Source organism: Lissotriton helveticus, chromosome 12 (assembly GCF_964261635.1).
Source record: "Lissotriton helveticus chromosome 12, aLisHel1.1, whole genome shotgun sequence".
Lineage (NCBI taxonomy): Eukaryota > Metazoa > Chordata > Amphibia > Caudata > Salamandridae > Lissotriton > Lissotriton helveticus.
The window spans coordinates 39,716,185-39,739,729 of NC_136073.1; the positions used below are offsets into that span (position 1 = coordinate 39,716,185).

At 46.6% G+C, this 23,545-nt stretch overlaps 1 protein-coding gene across 3 annotated transcripts in view; it reads right to left on the minus strand.

Moving 5' to 3' along the window:
• Nucleotides 1–23,545, minus strand: part of SLC12A9 (solute carrier family 12 member 9) — a 147,032-nt gene that overhangs the window by 59,199 nt on the left and 64,288 nt on the right. For all 3 annotated transcript variants that reach the window (XM_078670774.1, XM_078670775.1, XM_078670776.1), the window contains exons 3-5: nucleotides 18,195–18,329; nucleotides 9,137–9,268; nucleotides 204–494 (exon numbers count right to left, since the gene is read on the minus strand). In XM_078670774.1, the coding sequence (XP_078526900.1) occupies nucleotides 204–494; nucleotides 9,137–9,268; nucleotides 18,195–18,329 (558 nt within the window). The remainder of the gene's footprint in view (nucleotides 1–203; nucleotides 495–9,136; nucleotides 9,269–18,194; nucleotides 18,330–23,545) is intronic.

Sequence of the window (23,545 nt, forward strand, 5' to 3'; positions counted from 1 at the left end):
CATTATTAAAGGTTTTCAGTAGAACAACTTTTAAAATAGACAAATTCCATTTTGTAGAATAACAAGCTCTCAAAGGGACAAAATGCGGACAAGCATGCAGAAAAGACACTTTACCTTGTTTTGAGTGGCCATTCCCATATTTGAGAATTTAAATATTAATGTATGTATTGGACATAAGACCCTCCACACTCTCAAGCTCTTACCATACTGGTTTTCCCGAAATGTGGATATGTTGAAACCGGTGTAGCTGGTGTTGTAGGTCTGGTTGCCACTGTGAACAATCTGCACGCTACGCTGTCCCACCGCGACAAAGCTAATGAAAATGGTGACCAGCACCAAGTTGACCAGCAGGAAGATGAAGAAGGAGGCCTTGGAGTAGATCTCTGCTCCCACCAGGCACACCAGCAGGCAGAGGAAGAGGATGACCGTGCCATATAAGAAGTTGAAGAAGTAGCTCTCGGGAAGGACATGGAGCTCTCCGGATGACGCGCCACCTGCAGAGCCCCATGTGGGTGGGAGAGAAAGAAAGCAAGACAAAACTGCATGACTAAACAAAAGTAGATGAGCTGAAGCAAGCTGAATCTTGTTCAAGGTTTCACAGTCCCCCATTCTATGGCTAGGGACTAAAGGACTATGTAGGTCATTTAGAATTTGGCAGATACCAATACACCAAACTCACCGAGGCCTTCCACCTCCCCCTACCCCAGTCCCCTCCACCCCCTCTCCCCCCCCCCCCCCACGTTCTGAGGTGGGGGAGCTGCAGGCTTTTTGACAGCAGAGCCTCTCTGGCTTTGCAGTTGGAAACCTGACGGCTCATCGGTCACACAGCTGCTAGGCCATAGTGACGGTTGTACTGCCCTAGTCAGGGCAGGGCAACGGTCACTAGAATTCCTGGTCCAGAACAGTCCCATGCAGGGAAATCAATGAACGGCCCCAGTACACAGGGAGAAAACTCCCTGCGTCAGCGGCATGGATTTCTTTTTAAACAAAACACCAAAAAAAAGTTGCCCAGCGGGTGTAACAAAGCGCCCACTTGGCAAAATCTTTCGACTTCAAAACAACGTCTAAGCCGCGATTACTCTTAAGGCTTAGGAATTCTCACCAGGCATGGAGAAATGTTCAAAGAGGGTGGATCCTCAGCAAGGGCAGTGGAGGCAGTTCCCTCTACTGACCAGTTAGGTTGCACAGCCAAGGTGGTGTAAGTGACTTAATTTATGGCTGATCGGATTTAATTAGAAATGTGTAGGCATATACCTGAAAGGTGTCCTAGTGTGGATAATTTACACATTCTCCCTGTAATGTAAAGCTACAATCTACAAACTGAGGATTTGCATACACACAAAAAAATAACCTAAGTAACGGTTTACTGCCAACAACTTAAATCTGATTTGTGGACTAAATATATAGTTCCACAATAATGCAAGTCTCAAGCAATCAAAGATTCACCTTCCGAGGGTGCATGAAGGCCTCAAAGTGCTAAAACGTTACCTGACAAATCAAATATTTGTTTGAAATTTTTTTTTGCAAGGCACATCTGCTAGGCTGGGAAACTGGAGTGCATGCAAAAAAAGGGTTGGGTTTGACATCCATGGATACTAGCAGTTGTCACATTCTAGGTGTAAATCGTTCACTCAGTACTAGTTATCTCTTCAGGTGCTTGTAATGTTTCTCTCCCATCCTAAATACAGAACTACAAATATCAGAAGGTAACAAACACCATCAGGGATGCATCATCTGCTTATATCCGTAACAGCAACCCAAGAGCCTATGGATGTGGTTTATAGCAATAGATCAAAAAACACTTCTAATATTTTGCACTAGATCATCCTCATGGGCACAATCAGTAGACGACTGATGCCTCGAGGTTCCCATATCTCCCAGAAGAGTTTCAGGTGTGCTTTGCCACATTTTTTAAAAACAAAAAATCAATAAACTTCTAACATAAGGCTCAGCTTATGCCAATGTGTCTTGCTGTTCAGCTATCCCGCCTCTTTTGCTCAGCGCAGTTCTCCTTCCTGGCCATCCAGAGCCTATTTTGATCTTTTCCTAAATACCCACAAAGGAAGAAGGAATATGACAAATGTATAAATGCTCAGCAAGGAATGATTCTCCATTGTGGCACTGTATGTTACTTGGGAACATGCATTTGTTCATATAAACAAGTACCAACTATCGGCACAACCAGGCTGACTCCTAAAACTTTACGGTCAAGGCCTTCTAAAGTCAGAAACCCCTTACCTCTCTCTAGACCAGAATAAATACTAATGCACTGAGAAGCCCAAAAAATCAAATAACTTAGAAAGATTGAGACAGCTATTGTGTGAGACAAAGAATACCCTCTGGACACAGATTTAGTGAATGTCGAACCTGTAGAGATGGGCTAATATCTTCTTTTTTAATAAGGAAATAACCACATCTTGTATCATTCTTCTTCTTCTATACAAACGCTCCCTTCTGTCCCAATCATCAGTGTTTCTCAGTAAATGCAATGGCCCCTCTGTTTCAAGCAGGTACAGGTTTACCCAATTCAATTATACATCTAGCAGCTCCCTCCAAGCCCCACAATCTAGTGCATCGAGGCGATGGGTTCGTAGGCCCATCATATCATCCATTCGCATCTAAACAAGGTCTCATTTTGGAGATCACCGAAGCATACCTATCTAGACACATGAATGCGCACATACTGGCACAGATGCATACAGGCAGATACTGGCAAAAACAGGCACAGGTTTACATGGATAAAGATACAACAGACACAAGCTGATACAGGGAAACTGCCACAGATGCATAGACTATCAAAGACACACAGTAGCACACACTTTCACACTGCTAAGGATACACTCCTCTATATTCACACAGATCACAAACATACAATAGCACAACTGTGCACCAACATACACGAGGGCACATACACACTGGCACAGATTTGCAAAGACACACTAATACACCTATGGACACACAAGGGCATGTGGTAGACAACAATGGTTACAGGTTACAATGGTCACGCCAGACAGTGTCTCTGCGCTTGGCCAGTAAACCCCAACTGCTGATGGACAATGTATTCAGAAACAACTGAGCCAAATTAGCGATAAGAAAGATGTCCTTCAAGAAAGTTTTCAGTGGATTTAGGTTTCCTTCCAAGACCATGAGGCACAATCTACACCACCTGCTCTACTATTGCTTCCTGGCTGACTTTCTCCCCATTAGTAAAGTATGTATTGTACAGCGCTGAAGTATTTCTATGGATGCTAATGATGTGCTCCTCAGAGACTGTAAGCCTAACTTTTCATAAAGCAGGCTCTGAAGCTCAGCAGTGGAAGGGAAGGGTAGTGAACCAACAGAAATGGGCTAACACATTAGCGAACGTACGTCACTGGATTGAGAGCAAGCTTTCAATAGTGATTTGGCAATATGAGGGTGGTTCTGTGGCACGTAGGTTTTGGCCCCAATCACATTAACTTGGTGTAATTATTTTATACATCCAGGGTGCGAAGGGGTAATACAGTACCAGAATCCAGGCGGTTGAGAAGGAGAACCAGGCAGGGATGCCAGCTACCCCAATGATGTTTGCTCGTGAACCGCTGGCCAGAAGACTGAGAGTGAGGATTCATCCATGGGAAATCTGACTAGGCGTCACGGCTCATATTGTATCGCTAAATGCAGACAGTGCCCCAATGTATTTGAGAGACCCTGTAGAGTCTGTGCTCAATTGACGGATGAGTGGGAGGGATTTGCCCCGATCTCGGGATCACATATGAATGGACGCAAGTCAACAATGTTCCCCTTGGGTAGACTTGGGCTTACTGGCATGGACATCCCCTTGAATCTTGGGCTAAAGTGGGAAAGGGAGAAGTTCCGATACTTGGGGATTTGGGTAACACAGCGTTCAATGTCACAGCAGGACCCCAATGTTGGCAAGCTTTAGAGGGATTATATAGCTCTGTAGACTTTTGGAATCATTGCCTCTTTCTGTAATGGGCTGCATCTCTCTGGCCAAGATGGCTTTTACACCGCTGCCAGAATGTGTTGCAAAATGCTTTGCATCCTTTCCCAGTAGCGATGTTCCTCAGGCCGGACAAGATGATGTACATGCTGGTGTCCACTGGGAAGAGAAGCTGTGTAAAATTGCTTTAAATCTCCCGTGCTTGGAACTCCCCGACACTTTCTTATACTATGCCATTACAACACACGGTTAAATAGTTTGAGGATGGCCCTAACTGGGAGAAAATGGTGAGAGAAGAAGAGAAGAAACAAGAAAAAAAAAAAGCAGGACTGCACCCCGGCTACACCTTTCTGGAACTTTTCATGAGACGGAGGGTTTTTTAGTGAACTTCCCCACCTGATTCAATAAATGGCAGAAAAAGGCATAGGGTGGTGAAGAAAGAAATGATGGTCTCCCTTTGCATTTGACATGCTCCTATGGTCCTTCCATCTGTTTCAGATTATACTAAAAGATATGTCCTGTAATAGGGTGACTGTTAACAAGTTGTTTATACATAGTATAGCTATATCATCCATGCAGGAGCAGAATAGTTTGGAGTGAGGTCGGCACAGTTTCTGCAGTATACAGGGTTGGTTACCAGACACTGAGCACATGATCTGGAGCTCTTTTACTGAGAGCCCCCGGAATATTTGGTCATGCAGCGACTGCTGGATATAGCTGGTGCAGAAAATTAATAACGCACTTGTCCACTGCACCACTGACAGAGAGGTGGAATGACAGATGCGGTAAAAGACTGCTGGAGTGCAGATTTTCCAACTGAGTTAATAGTGACAGACTGGAAAAAAACATGTGAACAAGCAGAACATCTATCTCCAAAAGTCAGATTAAAAATGATGCGGTTAAATTTCCTGCACATGACTCCCAGGGAACTTAATCCGATTTATCCTTATAGGACCTCTGAATGTGTGGACAGCACTTGGCAGACTTCTTGCAGATAACATGGTGCTGCCGCAGATAGTGGGCTTTTGAGGAGAGGTGATGCAGCTTATGGGGAACCCCACAGTTATCGAGATGTCAATAGAAGTGTCTACCTGGCAGAATGTCAAAACGAAACATAGTACGATGAAATACCGAGTGAGGAGATTTGGAACTGGGCTAGCGAGACATACGACGGCTACATACTTCTATGGCACCGGAGGTGATCAACTGGACAAAAGACCTATAGGAATGAGCGTTGGCTGATGAGCAGCAGCAGATTAAAGTGGCCCGAAGAGATGCCAAGTTTACAAGGGAGTTGCTCTCTCGGATTATGGATCTCTCAAACAGGCCACGTTGCTTGCGATTAATGGAGGCCAGAAGGCAGATCTTGATGTGGGGGGCTGTTATCTGGGTGGACAGATATTGTGGAGCAAGAGATTCTGCCTGTGGGCTGTTGCAGTAGTATGTGACAAATCTTTGCTATGTGACGGTCCTTGTTGTAAAGTGTTTTAATACACATTACTTGCGTTCTGTGTTCTAAAAATTCGAACAAAATACAAATTACCCATTTGATGGGTGAATAAACCAGATTTCAAATATTAAATAGGTCACCCCTAAGCAGTGTGCGTCCCATAAGTTAGGGGGAATAATATTTAAGAGTGGAACACGTGTGACATTAGAAATGGCATCTTCTCCCAGTGACTACGCCAAAAACATGGTTACTAGTCAGGCGGTAGCTGGCACATAATAAAAGTCAAAACAAAGATTATACACTTTAATCTATAACTTCTGACCAGTACCAACTTCAGGCTCCATTAATACACTTGTTTAGTATTTAATAAAATTGTAATCAATGGTAAACTGATTTTTGCATTACTTCTCCAGCAACAGCCCAGGCACTCCTTTGCTGGAATTAAGTGTGACAAGTGTGTGAAAGCTACTCCCAGAGTACAGACAATGACATGGCAGGGAGAAGATTTGGGGTGGGCTTCAAGAACTTGGGTAACTTCAAAGGGGCCTGTCCTGTCACAAACAAAAATAGAGAACACTGGGAAAGCCCCAGGGTTTAGCCCCATGGTCAGCAAGCACCAAACCCAGGGGAAGAAATGGTACTACCAGAACTGGTTTTGAGTGACTACAGAAGAGGGCACTGCTCATTACCTTGTACACACCTTTGGGTGGGCACAAAGGCTAAGAACAAGGAGAGATTATCTCCATCTTGGATTTTGAGAGTGAGGTGCACTGTGGGTTTGTTTGAAGTAGGGCAAACAAGAACTTCTGAAAAAGTGGGCAGGGCTGCCACTCGAAATGTTCACCCCATTGGACAGGGAGTGCCAAGGAGTCCCTTCTACCCACTATCTGATGCCAGGCATAAATGTGGCTTTACGCCCAGATCTCTGTACTGGGGTGAATGTATGACATTGTTCTGCATTCTGTCCATCACCTGTTGTTTTTGCATTTGTCACCCCGAGTGGGACGGGTATGCTCAGACGTGAGTCCCGTGCTCTCCATGCCACTGGAATCAAGCTATCCAGGCTGATGAGGGTAGAAACCCAGAAACCGGTCCTTGGATGCTTGTTTCCAGTCCAGGGAGGACCTGGCTTGACAGTTCGGGCTGGACTGTTCCCATGGGGCACAGGGTCAAGACTGATTTGCATATGGCTGGGTCCAAACTGGAATAGCATGGTGAGCAAAAATACGATGGATTTAGGCCCGGATCTCTGTACTGGGGTGAATGTATGACATTGTTCTGCATTCTGTCCATCACCTGGTGTTTTTGCATTTGTCACCCCGAGTGGGACGGGTATGCTCAGACGCAAGTCCTACGCTATCCATGCCACTGGAATCAAGCTATCCAGGCTGAAAGCCCGAAACCGGTCCTTGGATGCTTGTTTCCAGTCCAGGGAGGACCTGGCTTGGCAGTTCGGGCTGGACTGTACCCATGAGGCACAGGGTCAAGACTGATTTGCATATATCTGGGTCCAAACTGGAATGGCCTGGTGAGCAAATAAACGATGGATTTAGGCCCAGATCTCTGTACTGGGGTGAATGTATGACATTGTTCTGCATTCTGTCCATCACCTGTTTTTGCAGGCATAAATTTGGCAGCACCTCTTCAGTTCACTTTTTTGGCCAGCGGATGATCAGAAGAGGACTGAACCTGCTGTCTGTCATGAGAAGGGCTGAAGGGCTGAATCTACAGCCTCTTGTACCAAGGACAAGGAAGCGACTCCAAGGGTCAGTTGGTTGAACTCATGTGGCTACAGTGACCAGCTGAAAATGTCCTTTTTCTGGGAGTACCCAGCTGAGCAAGGGCAACTGATCTGGACTGGACTTAGCTGAGGGCCTCTGTTGACACCCTGAGCATTAAGTGGCCTTCCCTGCGCTCCGGAGGCCTTGGAAGTATACTCCTCTGATTGGGCAGTCAAAGAAAGCTTGGAAACTTTGAATAAGGTTTCATCCAGAGCTTCAGGTGGTCCTACGGTAATAGTATCGGACTGTTAGTTCCCTGGCATCAGACTGAATTTCAGCTTTGTCCCAGTCAAGGCTCCCAGCACCTCTGAACAAAGCAACTAAGTCCCATCCTGCAGTAAGAATTAGGAACTTTTCAGTGAGAAATTTCCAAAGCTCCAGAGCTCCAGTGGCACCAACCTGTTTCAAGTATCCAGCTTTAGTTCAACAGCAGCGGCTACATATTCAGCACTAGACCCCTCAAGCAGGATTTTACTGCTCAAAAAGTGACAAACTCTATCTGCATTTTGGACTCGAAAAGTTTTTGAACTCTCAGACTTTCAACAGGATTAATCCACTTGTATCCAACCAGCGCTCCATTGCGGTCGGCCTCAAATCACACTTAGATCCGGGTCTACCACTGCGCCATTTTCACTTAAATCTTTCAGATCTTCGGTTTCCAGTATTGGATTCTGTCATTTTGACCTTATTTCACTCATAGAATTTTTCTCTTTATTTTATAATTAGGAATTTTGTGTGCCTTTCTCTGTGTATGCATTGCTTAAATACTTTACAACCCTTTGATTTAAGCCGGACTGCTTTGCATCACTTTACCAGGGATTAAGCACAGGTTTATTTTATTTAATTTGTGTGCTTTCTATCAGATGGTTACATTAGCCTTTGAGGTGGATACTGCCCACCCCAATAGGAGACAACAACTAACAGGTTTTGAACAATTGTGTATGCAAGGATAGTTCCAAAGAAACATTAAAACTAACAGAGCACCCTTGATAAAATGTACAGGGCAGTTTGCAGCATGCAAGAGTCAACCAGTTGTGAGGGAGGGGCAGCAGGATAACCGAGTATTGTCTCCCTACTACGTTACCCTCAGATCAACTCCTTTTCCTCTTACAAGTAAAGGCCAGCAGGGAACCCTTGTAAAATGCACGATACAAAGTGTGCAAATAGTGAAACTTGATGCTTGAAGCTCAGTATTAGGGGTGGTATTCCCCACAGTGATCAACATATTTAACTCAAAATCAAAACACAGATCAATTTCACCACAATGGCATTGTATTTAGCAGTTTAAGCTTTCTATGTGTGTCAATAGGCACGATCAGGTACACTTGCATTTTGCTAAGTCTTAATTCGCAAAGACAATTCTGGGATATGCAACAAAATGTTAAAAAGGCATACAGAATCTTCTGGAGAAGTGTGTAACGCTTACGAGTTGTAGAAGGAGAGGAGTCAATTTTTCATCAATTTGACAGAAGCAAAGGCAAAACTACAAAGTTGAACAACAGTACCATCAGTACATTTCATATGCAAGGAACACCACTAAGACACATTTTACAGAGAAAGTCCCAGCATTGCCCTCGAGGTGAACAGTTATTTTTGCTTTCTTTTAAATCATTTCATCTTTCTATTCTGATATTTCACAGCTTTGAACTGGGAGAGCTGTAAAATTTCCTCTGGATTACACAGAGCTATACAAAAGTGCTATGAAACTGTTGGGAGTGACAGACCGGCGTGTGGAAAAGTATTATTCATTTACTGCAGTTTGGAATAGCAAGGTTAGCCTTTTCGACTGCAAAGGTGAATTCTCAGTGTTGCGATTTCTGATCTGTAAGTATTTTTAACACCTCAATGCCTCCTCATCCTCATGCTCCACACACCAATTCGATACACCGAAATCGATCCATAAGCAGATTTGTGCTTTTCGCTTAATTCTTACTTTCAATAGCTCTTCCACATACTACTCACCTTTCCCAAAAACGTCCAAGATGGCCTCCACAAGACCGAGGACATAAACACCACAGGCAAAGACATTGGCGAGGTAGAACATCAGCCCAATGCTGCCTCCGAACTCCGGGCCGAGTGTCCGACTGATCATAACTGATGGTGAAAATTATGTAAAGGAAAATCCAGCAAGAATAAAAGGTAAATCCATTTTTGCAGCTGAATAGTAGCCATTTGGAACAGTTTGACAGAAATAAGTCTCATGGTGATGTATACATGCACTATGCAGCATGGTTTCAGTCCAACGATTCACACAGCGCACACCCTGGAGAGTCAAGCTCTACAGGAACAGTAATCTCATTAATGGTCTGGTTTCAAACGAGATGGAGGCACGTCTTCGATGATTCTCCACGATTCAGGGCCTCACATATGAAGACTGATGGGTTGCATTTTAATTACATTGCTATAACAACCCAAGGTGAATAAAATCAGTCTATGCATTCTTCTTCAATAAGTTGCTGATTAAAGAGTACTGAATGAGTAAAAAGCTGAAAGTCTGACTTTGATCAAACACATGATCCAGGCAAAATACAAGGCAATAAAGCAGGGGTAAAAGTGTCAGGGAAGGTGGGAGAAGGTGTCTGCACATAGATACATAGGGATTTGGGGATAAGTGATGGTAAAGTCAGAGGAATATTGCATTCGGGGTGCATTTATCGGAGGTTCTTCTCAGAGACACTGTACACAGGTAACTAAAGTAAACAAGCAGTTACTGCCTCATCTTTTCTTCTAGTCTCCACCCCCAGCGTCCCTGTACAGCATTCGTTTGCTTGGGCATGCTTCCCCATACCTGCAAGATTCATTAAAAATTCACCCGCTAGGTAGAATACATCCGCCAGTATCCCCACTGCACACACCTTCCAATTGATGGTCACCAATTTCCTTGGCATGCTTAATGACCTAGTCTAGAGCTGCAGTCATAGCCATGCCGCCGCGGCTCTAGAATGATGCCGCATTCCTGCTGCCAAGCCATTTCCGTCCATCCGGTCTGTTCTCTTTTCTGCCACTTTTAAACATGATCATAAATTGAGGAGAAACACTAAAACAGCCGAGGAGAATAACAAAGTACAATACAGGAGGGAATCTAAACCATTCGTTCAAAAATACCACTGGTTGGGGGGCGTGGCTAGCAGCCGAGCATGGCGGCAGCATAACGTAGGAGCTCCTGAGGGCACTGTGGCCTACCATAAATCCGACACACTAATCCGGTGAAAAACCCACCTGAATCGGCGGCGGCAGGGACTGGGTCCGAAGCGGTAGAACCTGATCCGCTTTCGAAGAAAAACAGACGCTGCAATCTGCTCCGGCATCGTCCGACGCGGTTGGGCCTGCGCTGACGAAGCTGAGGGAAGCACCAGGCTAACGTGAGCCTCCAGCCCCGGCGGAAGTGGGACCGGGCCGGCGTACTAGTGGGGGCGGCTCCCGGTGCCCGGCCGACACCTACGACCCACCCACAACAGGAATCGGCCGACGGTCGGGACCCTAAGTTACGACCCCGGGGTGCAGCGGCCTGCTGAGCCTGCCGGTGAGTGCCCCATCTGGACGGGGAGAGAGAAGCCTCTCGGGGACTGGCGGGAGGAAGCGCCACAGGAACCACAGCGGGAACCTCGGGGAGACGCCGATCGGCGGAGTGCGGTATTCGGAGGCAGACGCCTAAGTGGACGCCGCCGGCCCCCCCTGAGACTGTCGGAATCCGAGGGGCGAGGTCCGGCCGGCAGAGGGAAAAAGGCGAGTACCCCCGGGGGACTGTCCAGCGCGCAGTCAGGAGGCAGGCTGGCACAGAGAAACAGCACTAATCGGGGCTGCAGAGTCCAGTGGGAGGCCGGAGAGCCGGAGGGCACGCCATAGCGCTGCAACTTTCCTTAACAGAGAATTTTTTTTTTTTTTTTTTTAAAACAGAAAAAACTGTACTCTTTCGGCGTTCAAAGTAACGCCAAAATAACGCCACATAACACCATTACTGCCGTAGTGTGGAGCCCGGGACTGGGACTTGGCAATAAAGGCACCCCACTGAGACCCTGAAAGTACAGACAGCACGCGTCCAGTGCGTGGCGCATTGCGACGCAATCGTGCCGGGACGCCACGCCAACGGAAACACCATTCACCCGAGCCGAGACATTGGCATTCAGACTGGACATTGCACAATACAGAAGCGGGGGGTTGCGTTGCGTGAAAGTGCACGGGCAACCAGCGACAGCTGAGAATACTGTGTCGCCAGGCGGCAGCGGAGCGACGAAGGGGCTGACCACAGTGGGACACGGAGAGAGGGAGTCCTCTGAGAGCGCGGCCGAACTTTGATCCACGGAGCCCAGCCCCGAACACAGCTTCCTACAACATCCCGCCACGGAAGGGTCGAGGCCACGTCCTGCGGACCTCTCGACATGACGGGAAAGACAAACAGGAGTGGCTCCACGCAGGCCAAGCTAGACAAGTTCGCCTACAGCCAACATGCACGATCTCAGCCCAGCGGGCGGAACTCCGCCGGGACTTCTCAAGACACGAAAGAAACCATGAAGGTAACGTTAGAAGACATCATGAGAACGCTGTCGGATGTCAAAACCACGGTAGGGTCCATCTCATCTGAAGTCACACTGCTGCGAGCGGACTTTCAAAAGATGTCAGAAAGAGTGTCCCAGGTAGAGGTGGTGACGAAATCGCTGGTGGAGGACACGTCGGAGCTACAAACGGCCGTGGAACGGATGGAGAAGTTCACCAAGCTTCTGCAGGACAAGCTGGACGACCAGGAAGGACGCTCGCGAAGAAATAATGTGCGAATCCTTGGCCTTCCAGAGACGGAGGGTAAGGGAGCCATGGACCTCTACATTGAAGACCTCATCAAAACCAAATTACAACCGAAAGGGCTTTCCCACTTCTTCTCCGTGGAAAGGGCACACAGAGTCCCAGGCGTGCTGCCCAAAACTGGTGCTGCTCCGAGGCCTGTGCTGGCGAGGCTCTTTAATTTCAGAGACAGGGACGCTATACTGCAGGCGGCGAGAGTCTCTCCCCCCGTCAAGATACATAACGCAACCCTGGCCTTCTTCCCGGACTACACGGCAGAGGTAGCCAGACGCCGCAAATCGTTCACGGAGGTTAAGAAAGCGCTGAGAGACAAAGAACTTCCATATTCCATGTTATTTCCAGCCAAACTGAGGGTGGTCCCCGACGGAAAAACTTGGTTTTTCGATAATCCGGAAGTGGCCCGGGACTGGCTCGATGGATGGCGCCGAAGTGGACGACAACATCGTACAAACAGGGAACAGCCAGATCAACGGAACGGCAGACAGCTGAACACACAGGTCGAACACTCACCGCGTCGGGACGGCACGGACGGAACTGATTTTGAGGCGACGCAGGATCTCTTCGATTCGGGGCAGCCGGCCCCGGTTTGATGACTCCCTGAAGCGGAGCGAGACAAGATGAGACACAATGGACCTGGGTTCCGAAGCAGCTGAGTAAGGTGGGCACAGTTAGTGCCTGTAAGGAACTCACCAACCCCACGAGAAAGTAAGATAGTTGGGGAGGGACTAAAGCACTCTGCGAAGTTGGGGTCACGGGCGGGGGTTTGTCCGTGGAGCAGGGGAGCAGGGAGGGGGGAAAGAGTTAAAGTTATGTTATTCTTGTTTCTGTTGCTAGCCATCACTCGAACCACGCACTACACTATCTCCTGCAGTGGAACCGCACGCTTACAATCTAGCGTTACCCATCAGGTCGGCATTGCCGTAAGCGCCACAATCAGCAATCCATTGCCACACCAGTCCCATGACCCAACCACTGTATGTAGCGCCCGCACGGGCTGACTCCGAGAAAGTAGCTGTGCCTCCTCTGCGCCTCTTAACTTGGAACGTCAGGGGCCTAGGGGACGAAATTAAGAGGGGGTTAGTGCTACAAGCCATAAAGCGCCAGAGCCCAGATTTAGTCCTCCTCCAGGAGACACATATGGCAGGGACGACATGTAAAGCACTTGATAGGCGAGGCTATGAGATGGCAACGCATGCAGAATTTACCACCGGTTCGAGGGGGACAGGCATACTAATAAAAAAACACTCGCCCTTTATCATCACTCACCGCGTGACAGACGACCAGGGTCGTTTCGCCGCTATACACGGCCAATGGGAGGGGAGACCGCTGAATGTAGTCTCTGTCTATATACCCCCGGCGCTTCACTCCGTAGCTCTGCCTGTCGTAGGTAAATTCCTCCTAGACCTACCGGAGGGTGACACGATTATAGGGGGGGACCTGAATGCCATAATGGACCCGAAGGTGGACACAATGCCCGCTAGAGACACTCCAAGAGGGAACACAGCATTACCTGACTTTCTAGAAGCCCTAGGCATCACGGATATATGGCGGCATTTACACCCCACGGCGACACAATACACTTACTACTCGGCGGTGCACAACAGTCTGTCTAGAATAGACTACTTCCTATTCCTAGGAATGGGGCTGGGAACAGTGGACAAGCTTGATGTCCTGCCCAGAGGTATATCTGACCACTCACCACTCATTTTATCGCTCACCACCGGGGACAAGAAGCGCGCTAGACTCTACCCACTATATCCGACTTACCTACAAATCCCTAAGATCCGGAAGCAACTCAAATTAGCGACGACACACTTCTTTGCGGAAAACACGGGCACGGTGACTTCACCATCAGTCTTATGGGAAGCGTACAAGACGGTCCTCAGGGGCGCAGCGATAGCATCAATAGCGGGACACAAACGGGACTCCCGGAGGGAACTCGCGGAGAAGGAACTGTTACTGTATTACGCTAACGCCGCCCATATGGCGGACCCCACCCCGGCCACAACGCACACATTGCAATTACGACAGCAGCAATATCAGAATCACCTCAAACTGACGGTTCAGGGCCACATCACCAACACCGCACACAGAATCTACGATGTAGGCGACAAAGCAGGAAAAATGCTGGCATGGTTAGATAAAAGAAGGGGAGGACCAAGGGGTATCCAAAAACTTCACACAACTGATGGCCAAGTACTGACACACCCAGAAGACATTGTACACACTTTAGCTACTCACTTTCAGGACATATACACCCCGAAGAATATCATCACCGCTCCAGTGGCGTCGGAATCACTGAAAGCAATTGACGTCCCCACTATCTCCCATGAGGCTCGGCTAGACCTAGAGAAAGACCCGACAGAAGAGGAAATACACTTATCAATCCAGGCATTGCAATCAGGCAAGGCGCTAGGCCCTAATGGACTACCCATAGAGTGGTACAAAACCATGGCGTCGGAGCTTAGCAAACCGTTGTTAGAAATGTATAAAGAGAGTAGAGACAGGGCGGTATTACCGCTTGACCAGCGCATGGCGACGATCATAGCCATTCCGAAACCCGGAAAACCGCAGACGGACTGTGCCTCTTATCGCCCAATCTCGCTGCTTAATGTGGAGGCCAAGGTCCTGGCCAAGATTCTAGCCACTCGTTTGATGCCACACCTACAGGCCCTGATCCACCCTGACCAATCAGGCTTTATGCCTAATAGAAGTACAGCGTTGAACCTGAGGAGGGTCCATGGAATACTGGCTCGGGCACACCTCCTCACGGAGGGGGCAGTCATCATCTCGCTTGACGCCAAAATGGCCTTTGACCTGGTGGAGTGGGAGTATCTCTTCGAGGTTCTCGCACGTATGGGCTTTGGGCCGAAATACATAGCCTGGATACGACTCCTATACACTCAACCGGTGGCGCAAGTGATAGCGAACGGCCACATTTCACCACCATTCCCACTGGGCAGAGGGACCAGACAGGGGTGCCCTTTGTCACCTTTGCGGTTTGCATTGGTGCTCGAACCCTTGGCTATCCTGCTTCGGGAGACGCCCCTGTTCCGGGGCATTAAATGGGAGGACGGGAGGGAAGACAAGGTGTCACTATATGCAGACGACATGCTCGTCTATATGGTCGACCCTGACGCCGGGATCCCGGCCCTATTGGAGCTTTGCAACACACACGGGAGGTCCTCGGGCTATACTTTAAATTGGTCAAAATCAGTGATATATCCGCTGACGGGCCTGGCGCCACACCTGCAAACGGACTGCCCTTTAATGACGTCGTGGTCCTCCTTTAAATACCTGGGCATAGTGGTCAAGCGGGATGCCGCAGCCTTCTTTAACGAAAACTTGAAGCCGCCTCTGGTTCGCCTACGTGCGGATGTGAAACACTGGGCCACACTGCCCCTGACCCTCCTGGGGAGAGCAGCCTTATATAAAATGATGGCATTGCCCAGGTTTTTATATATATTTGAAAACACCCCATACCTTGTCCCACCGCGGTATTTTAGGCAAATTACGGAGTTGGTCTCCAACCTGCTCTGGAACGCTGGCCCGGCACGTATAGCCTATGACAAACTGGTAAAAAGCTGGTATGAAGGGGGAATAGCGTTACCCAACATACAGCTATACTACTGGGCAGCTCAACTTAAAGTGATTAACCAGTGGATCCATGCCCCAAGGAACGACCCGGCTTACCAAGCAGACTGGTCCCAACTGGGGATGGATTGTATGCTCTCGGTGCTCTATAATAGACAGCAGCTGGGGCGCCTGACAGGCCCAACGCGACACACCGCGACACTATGGCACGTAGCACAGGCACGGATGGGATGGAAAGGGAAAATAACGAAACTGACACCGTTATGGGACACAAAGGCACTGGGATCCCTGAGGATATGCAAGGGGTTTACGCAGTGGGACCTTATAGGCATTTCCACAGTTGGGGATATGTGGGACAAAGACACAGTAATATCATTTCCACAACTACAGCATCTATACGGCCTTCGGTCTACGGAGACGTATAGGTATGTCCAAATCAGGCATGCACTGCTACGGGCGATTCCGGCGGGCACGGACTTACCGGAATCCTCGCCCCTAGAAGATAGACTGCTAACTGACTTCATGCAACACAAAGCGACCTCTCTTACCTACAAAAAGATCATTAACAACCTAGCTGACCCCACACAAAAACTGAAAGAGAAATGGGAAAGGGAGGTAGGGGAGATGGATGAAACAGAATGGAACGAGGCATTGGCCTCCCCAAGAGAGGTGGGAATTTCGACAAAATTCAGACTGGTGCAGCTCAAGATCCTGCACCGCATTTATTATACCAGAACACTGCTACATAAAATACATAGAGCGCCACACCCCTTCTGCCTGCGGGGATGCGGAGAGGAGGGCACACTGTTTCATACACTATGGGACTGCACACACACATACAGGAATACTGGAGACGGGTGCTGCGTACTATCTCTCAAGCACTTAAAATCACTATTCTGCCTGACCCACGCAAATGTCTCCTCAATGTTTGGGAGCCCAACGACTTGGGAAGGTATGGGATGCTGTGGGCTACGCTGGCTATGACAGTGGCTAAGCGAGACATTGCGCAGAAGTGGGGGGCTCCAGACCTACCCACGGCGAGCAGGTGGGCTAAAAATATGGACGCGCTGATGGTGACAGAGAGAGTGGTCTATGTCATCAGAGCCTCCCCCCGGAAGTGGAACAAGGTTTGGATGGCATGGAATGTATATCGCGGGGACATATGCGAACCACTTCCGGAGGGAGAGAATATAGACTCAGAGGGGGAAGATGAGTGAGGATGCGACTGGGAGTGAGCAATGCAGAGGGCAGAGTACGGGAGTGAATTGCTATATGGAGACTGAGTGGAGCTGGGAAAGGCAGCGGACCTGATTGAGGACAATGGGAGATGATAAAGTGAAAGTTATGATGGCATAAGTTGGGGGGGGATGTTCAAAAGGTTATTATGAATAGGGGGGCAAGCTGGATACAGTCACTAAGACGATAATTAGTGTTACTCAGTTGTAGTGTTATCACCAAAACGTATGGGCAAGCTCGTGCCACGAGGAATGTATAGTGCTATTGTGTAGAACTTTTGTGGAACACGGTATTTGATGCAAGACAATCAACCTCTTAAATGTAAACCAATATGAACAAAGAAAAAACAAAAAAAAACATAATGATGTATTGTAACACGATCACTGTTTAAGCTGCCTATATGTCAATAAAGATTTTCAAAAAAAAAAAAATACCACTGGTTAAAAAAGTCAGAGGTAAACATCCTTAAGCAATGCCAAAAACATTATCAAAAATTGTAGCTGCAGAATACAGCAACTGATATTCAAGCATTAAAAAGAACAAAAGGGTACCAGCAGAGAAGCAGCCATAAAAAAACAATATATTAGTGACACCTTCATATTTAACCAAAAAGGAAAAGTTTCATGCATGTAATCCCAGTCCTCAATCATCTATTTCCTTGGAATTCATAAATAGTAGAGACATGTTCACCTACGAGCAGCAACACAGAATACATTATAAAAAGGCAACATTTTCATGCTCACCATTCTATGATGGAGAAGGAAAGGGCACTCAACTGTGATCCTAGTCCTCAAACAAGGATAATCTCTTTGAATTTATAAACTAGTCCATTGCTCCTCACTAAACCTGCAGGATAAAATTAAGACTGGGGAGGGACAGACTCTTGCATGACCGTGACAATCAAAAATGAACAAACTAACCCTGCTATGCAGTGCAGCTTCCAGAATCCTTAATGTGACACTTCCAAATAAGCCTTGGAACCTCATTCAACACCTTGCCATTTCTTAAGGTTTTGGACTGATGTTTCATTCAAATGTACTTTAGAGTAACTGAATCTGGGTTGTATGAGACCTCGCATATCTACAGCTATATTCTTTTGTTAAGGATGATCAGACATAATCTAACCACAGAAATCAGATTTACAGTTTCCTTTAAACAGTACTTAGAAGATATCTTAAATGAGGTATTTTGATCTAATGAAGATCCCAAAGGTAGAATAAACTTAATGGACTGTTTTGTGGACTTGTACAGTCCTTCGGTAAACCATGTGTAAAAAATGTTATTTACAGTCAATGTTCACAGACATGTTAAATCAAATCATCCTACAGTAGGAGCCAATTGAATTTGGGGGGTATTGGGGGGTGGAGTGGCAGTTCACTGGTTAAAAGGATACAGTAGGCTCCACCGCCTTGCACGGCACCATTGGTGGAGATGGCACATACGGAGAGGACCGTGAGAGAAATGATGATATAGGCAACTACCAGCATCAGCAGGGACTGGAGGAAACCTGCGTGACCGATCACGAACCCTGCAGGTAGAGAGGGAAAGAAATCAAAAGTGAGTGCTGCATTGGTACCACGGAGAGACAGGACAGTGCATGGCAAACAAAAAGAAGAAAAAACAAACCAACCTGTAGGAGTAGGTATAAATTGTCTTACATGTAGTTGCATTTTTGTTTTGCTACCTCTCAACAGGTGGTCGTTAGCAGCTTCTACTCATCAAGAAGGATTAAACAAATAACTGTCTGGTGTACTAAGCCACGGTTTCAGAAGAATCCGCTAATCAGTTCCCACTCTAGTAGTACCAGGCCCCACACATTAACACATGTTCATGGCTTGACTCAAGTGGACTAAAAGGGGTTCAGGAAGATAAACAGGACAAAATCTGAAGACCTACAAAATTGATGTCAAATTTACACACAAATAAAAAAACATTGACGAACTTGAATTCAAAATGATTGGAGACTGGCAAATCATCCTGGGAAGGAAATGGTATACTCCTCTCAATGGTTGAATCTAGTTATCTTTCTAGAATACTTACAGATTTAGCTGCTTCCACCTCTTCATTATACAGCTCACCATCCTAGAGACATAACACCTTAGTAACAATCACAAACTGGTTATCCTTTAATCCTTCACCCACATTATTCTATAAATCATGGTTGGTTCATTTGATGGCTTTAAGGGCCTCCTTAGAGGATAGCTCTGCATACCAGCAAGAACATAAATAGTGTTCGAGAAAAAGGCCTGAGACATCTGGACATCCACAGAGTTACAAATGAAAGAGGTGCCTGCCTGTTACTGGAGGTCTTCAATGTTGGTATCTTTTATACAATGACATATTTGAATGCAGTCATGTGCTCAGGCTGGGGAAAGTTACAAAGCAATATTATACATATTTAATACAGTATTGTTTGTAAGCCATCCACCTCAATCTTAGAGTCGTGACTGCAGTAAATTAGATGGAATGAAGTTGGACGTCACCCTGCCTACATCCTAAGATTTTTATAAGTAAATACACTACAGCATCACAAGGGAGGAAGGAGAGAGCATGGAGAGAAGTGTAGTTACAGGAAAGTACATTTCTTTCCTAGTATTAGAGTTTCTATAGATGCAGATGCTTCAACAAGCCAGAAAAAAAGGAGGAAGGAAAGAGGCTCACACTACTGAACTAAGCCACTTGTATATTCGTTTCCAGGCGGAGGATATGGATCTATTGCCTAAGGTCCTGAAAACAGTTTGGGATGGCTGCCTGTCAAATGTCATTTTCTGGTTGTGGTGCAGAAACCGCTTTTGTGCAAGGTGATGAATCTCACAGCAGGCAGTGATGAAGCTGGCTCCAGGCAGGAGCATCCAAAACTTGGACAAAAAGAAACGTGAAGTCTGCACCTGGCTATCAACAGCTTTCAAGGACTAGTACTTTATTCTTAAAATAAGAGATTGATTGCAGGATTTGGGACAATATTAGAGCCAATGTACTAAAGAAGGTCATACTCCTACTTATTAGCCTCTCCGAAGGACACAGCCAGCAGCATGGCTCTGAAAGTTGGATACTCACTGATGAAAGACGGGAATTTCTGCCGGTCACAATTGAAAACAAGACTGATTTGGAATTCCATTCTTCCACCTTGGGTAAAGTAAAATACCCAACATTTGGGCAATAGGAATACCGGTTATGAACGCCACTTGGGAAACAGCAGCAATATGGTATGAAGCACTAAATAAATGGACACAGAGGAAAACATTTTCTGGATTCCATTAATGTGATAATGCATGTACACTGAAGCATGCACACACAAATACAGACCAATGGTGCATGCCACTTTGTAACCAGTTGTTGCCACCATAAGCCTGCGAAATAAAGCACAGGTGGCATAGAAATAGACCGGTTATAGAGATGTGGCATAAATAGTCTGTGCGCATTTCTCGATGTCTGCGTTCACTTATGGTATCCGACGAAACCCAGATGTATTGGCTTTGCCAGTGCTTGTTTGTTTTTCTTGTAAAGATGCACTACTGTGTTCTCTGCTGTTGTGTTTGTGTCCATGAAAGAACAAGGAGATGGAGGAAAATCTGGAAAGCAGTAAAACCAAGTGCTACACCATGATCACTTAGTCTGAGAAAGAGACAGAGAGTGTGGAAGAGCAGTCTTTGGTGGCCATGGTACAGTATGTTATGTTAAACTTATCGTTTTTGGGGGGATGAGGGGGTGAGGCTGCTGGGGGGTGGCAGTCATTTTCTATTTGAGGGACGTAGTAAGCAGTCTTAGAACCACTTCCCATACATTATCCAAAATTGGAATAGACTTAATGGATTTTGTTGACTGCTTTTTAAAGTCAGAGGAAGAACTTCTTCTCTGTTGCGCTCGTAGGTAAGGCAAAGTGCTACAAGGCGCTTTGCATGAGCGAATGTAATCCAGTGAGATCATCTAGAATTGAATCAGCCCGAGGTAGTATAATCTGACCCTCAAAGGGTAATGCACAATCATGCAATACTTCCTCAGAACAGTGCTCTTCCTCCATCTTCTTGTGGTTGTTTACCGTTACCCTCATCTTCCACAGACCCATCCTTGCATTCTTCTTCATCCTGTGATGGAGGTGGCAGAATTACTAGTGGGGTGGTGGTGGTGGCAGCAGGGGAATAGGGTGGTATATACAATGCAGCTGAAAATTCATGGTAAGGTCTTCGGGGTTCATGACGGGGTCAGTCATTTGAGTAATATGGTCGATCATACATATATTCCTAGTCTTCTGCAGCCCCTTTTCAATCTTCACTTTCATAAGTGTCGTAGATTATATATATCAAATACCAGTCCGAACTTTCGCTCAAAAGCAGGCGCTGACTCGGTGGATATTTTCCAAAGCAAAATTACTTTATTCAAAACAAAACAACCAAGACGCGTTTCAGCGGTATGCACCGCCTTGCTCACTACACACACACATACACATATATACATATACATATACATATACATATATATACTTACATACACATGCATACACACACATATATATACACACACACACACACACACACACACAAACATAAACATACATATATATCTGTGACTTTAACCTACCTATGCTTATAGTATAGCATTGCCTTGAGGGCTCTACATCCTTGTGTAGAAATTACTTTTAAAAAGAGAGAAACGTTCACCAGCCAGAACCATCTTCGTGGTACATAGGCCCAAAACAGCAACTGTGAGGGTGTTTTGCTGCACGTGTAAAACTGCATGCACCCATCACCTACTTACCCGTGCGCAAGGCTGTAATCACGTATAAGGCCTACACAAACCTGCCAGCAGTTTAGCCCTGATTCGATGTTCTGCTCGCCATTACGTTGTGCAATTCAGGTGTTTGCCTGGAAGCAAGACTAACCATTTCAGCATTAGCCTTCTGTCACTCTTACAACAGAGAAAGTTGTAACATGTAGGCCACATCACAGATGATTGCAAACAAACACTGGCTGATAACAGCACGCGGCCTCAACACACCATTCCACATCACAATCTGCAATGGTAAGCCATCATGGTAAGTGCCTGGGTTCATGACCAGAGCTCAAATTCCTTTTTTCCTACATGGCCATACTGTGATCATAGGCAAATCCTCCTGTTTCTCTGTGGCTCAATCTCCTTAGGACAAAAGACCCGACCTATACCTCCCTGAAGAGGCCTAAGAAGGCTGATAACGGTCTGGGGAGGTTTATGCTCCTGGTTGGACAGGACCTGACTGGTCTCTTCGGGATAGGCAGTCTCTTCGGGATAGGCTGTTCCCCTTCTATTCAATTCGAGCAGATCAAAGACAGACTTGCACATACACAACTGGTCTTTGTCTAGAGTGGCACACTGGGTAAAAAACGATGGACTAGAATGTGGCACCAAGAGATCACCAATGGTTGCGAAATCCAAGCATTCCAACCATCACTTGGTTATTGTTTTTTTTAAATCCACTGTCCAGCAAAGATTGAGAGCACTAAAAGAATAGTGTCAGTGTTAAGCTTTCTACAAAAATAGAGGGGACATTTAAAAGAACGGGCAGCAACAACTCCAGTGCCTGCTAAAGGATAAACAATAGGAAAGAGGCAGAGATGTGTTTAGCGCACCATCGAGGGGTCGCGGTACAGAAAACATTCACAAAATAATGTGCAATGCTAGACTGCAGAGGGCACATGCCATCAAAGCAAATCTCCTCACAACATCAGCAGAGGTCTGCGTCAGGCGTTCGTCATCAGACCTACTTTCCTGGTCACAGGACATCTATTAGCATGGCCACGGTCACACCCTCAGGCCAGAACACCACCAGATGAAGAGGATGCTTTGTGTGAGAAGCAGAGAGGAAGCATTTACAAAAACATTAAAAGAGAACAGGGGATACGAATGATCAGAGAGAGGGAAAGGATTGGGGGAGGGAGGAAAATAGGAGTTCATTCACCCATGCCCCATTCTTTGTGCCAGTCTGTGAAGCACAGTCACGCCTGATATTCTATGGGACCATCGGTCCACCCATAAGTCCATTAAAAAAAAGCTTCAATAGGTTTCAATTGATCTCCGTTAACCATTGACCTGCTGGCTTTGATGAAGACGAACATTGGGGAAGCACCATTTTTAGAATGAACATTAGCATTACATTTAAGCCCATCAAGGCTCACTTCTATGGGCCCCTAGATCTTTGTTGTCTGCCACTGAGCAACCCCATGTCCGCGGCATCCCTGTAGTAGCTGGGGTCTGTGGGTACTGCACTCCCACCACCACAATGGGATTTGTTCAAAAGCAGCGCAACCTCCAAGCATCTGCCTTAACGAGGAAGGATAAAAGTAACCAAAGCAAATGAACTTGTACCTCTACGACAGAGTATGTACTTCACAGGTTTTGAAACAAGATCTTGAAGTCAATAAGGCCACCAACCACCAAGAGATGTATTCAGAATACATTTACTTCTCATCCTTTAAAAGAGAAGTGAAATATACACAGGACAGAGGTTACTACCTGTATGTCTTATCAGTGCTTGTCATAAAGAAACTGTCACTTGTGAAAGAGGATCTCTTGATCACAGGAAGTATCGCTTTGCCGCTTACCCAAAACAACTGAGGAGGAAAGAGTCAAAGCTTCCCTGCTGACCAGCACCCAGAAAGACAGAGAATGCAAACAGAGACCTAACAACTGCCACAGCTGCGGAGAGGATCGCGTACAACTGGCAGCAGATGCAACGGAAAGACACAGACACCAACAAGACCCGAGTACAAT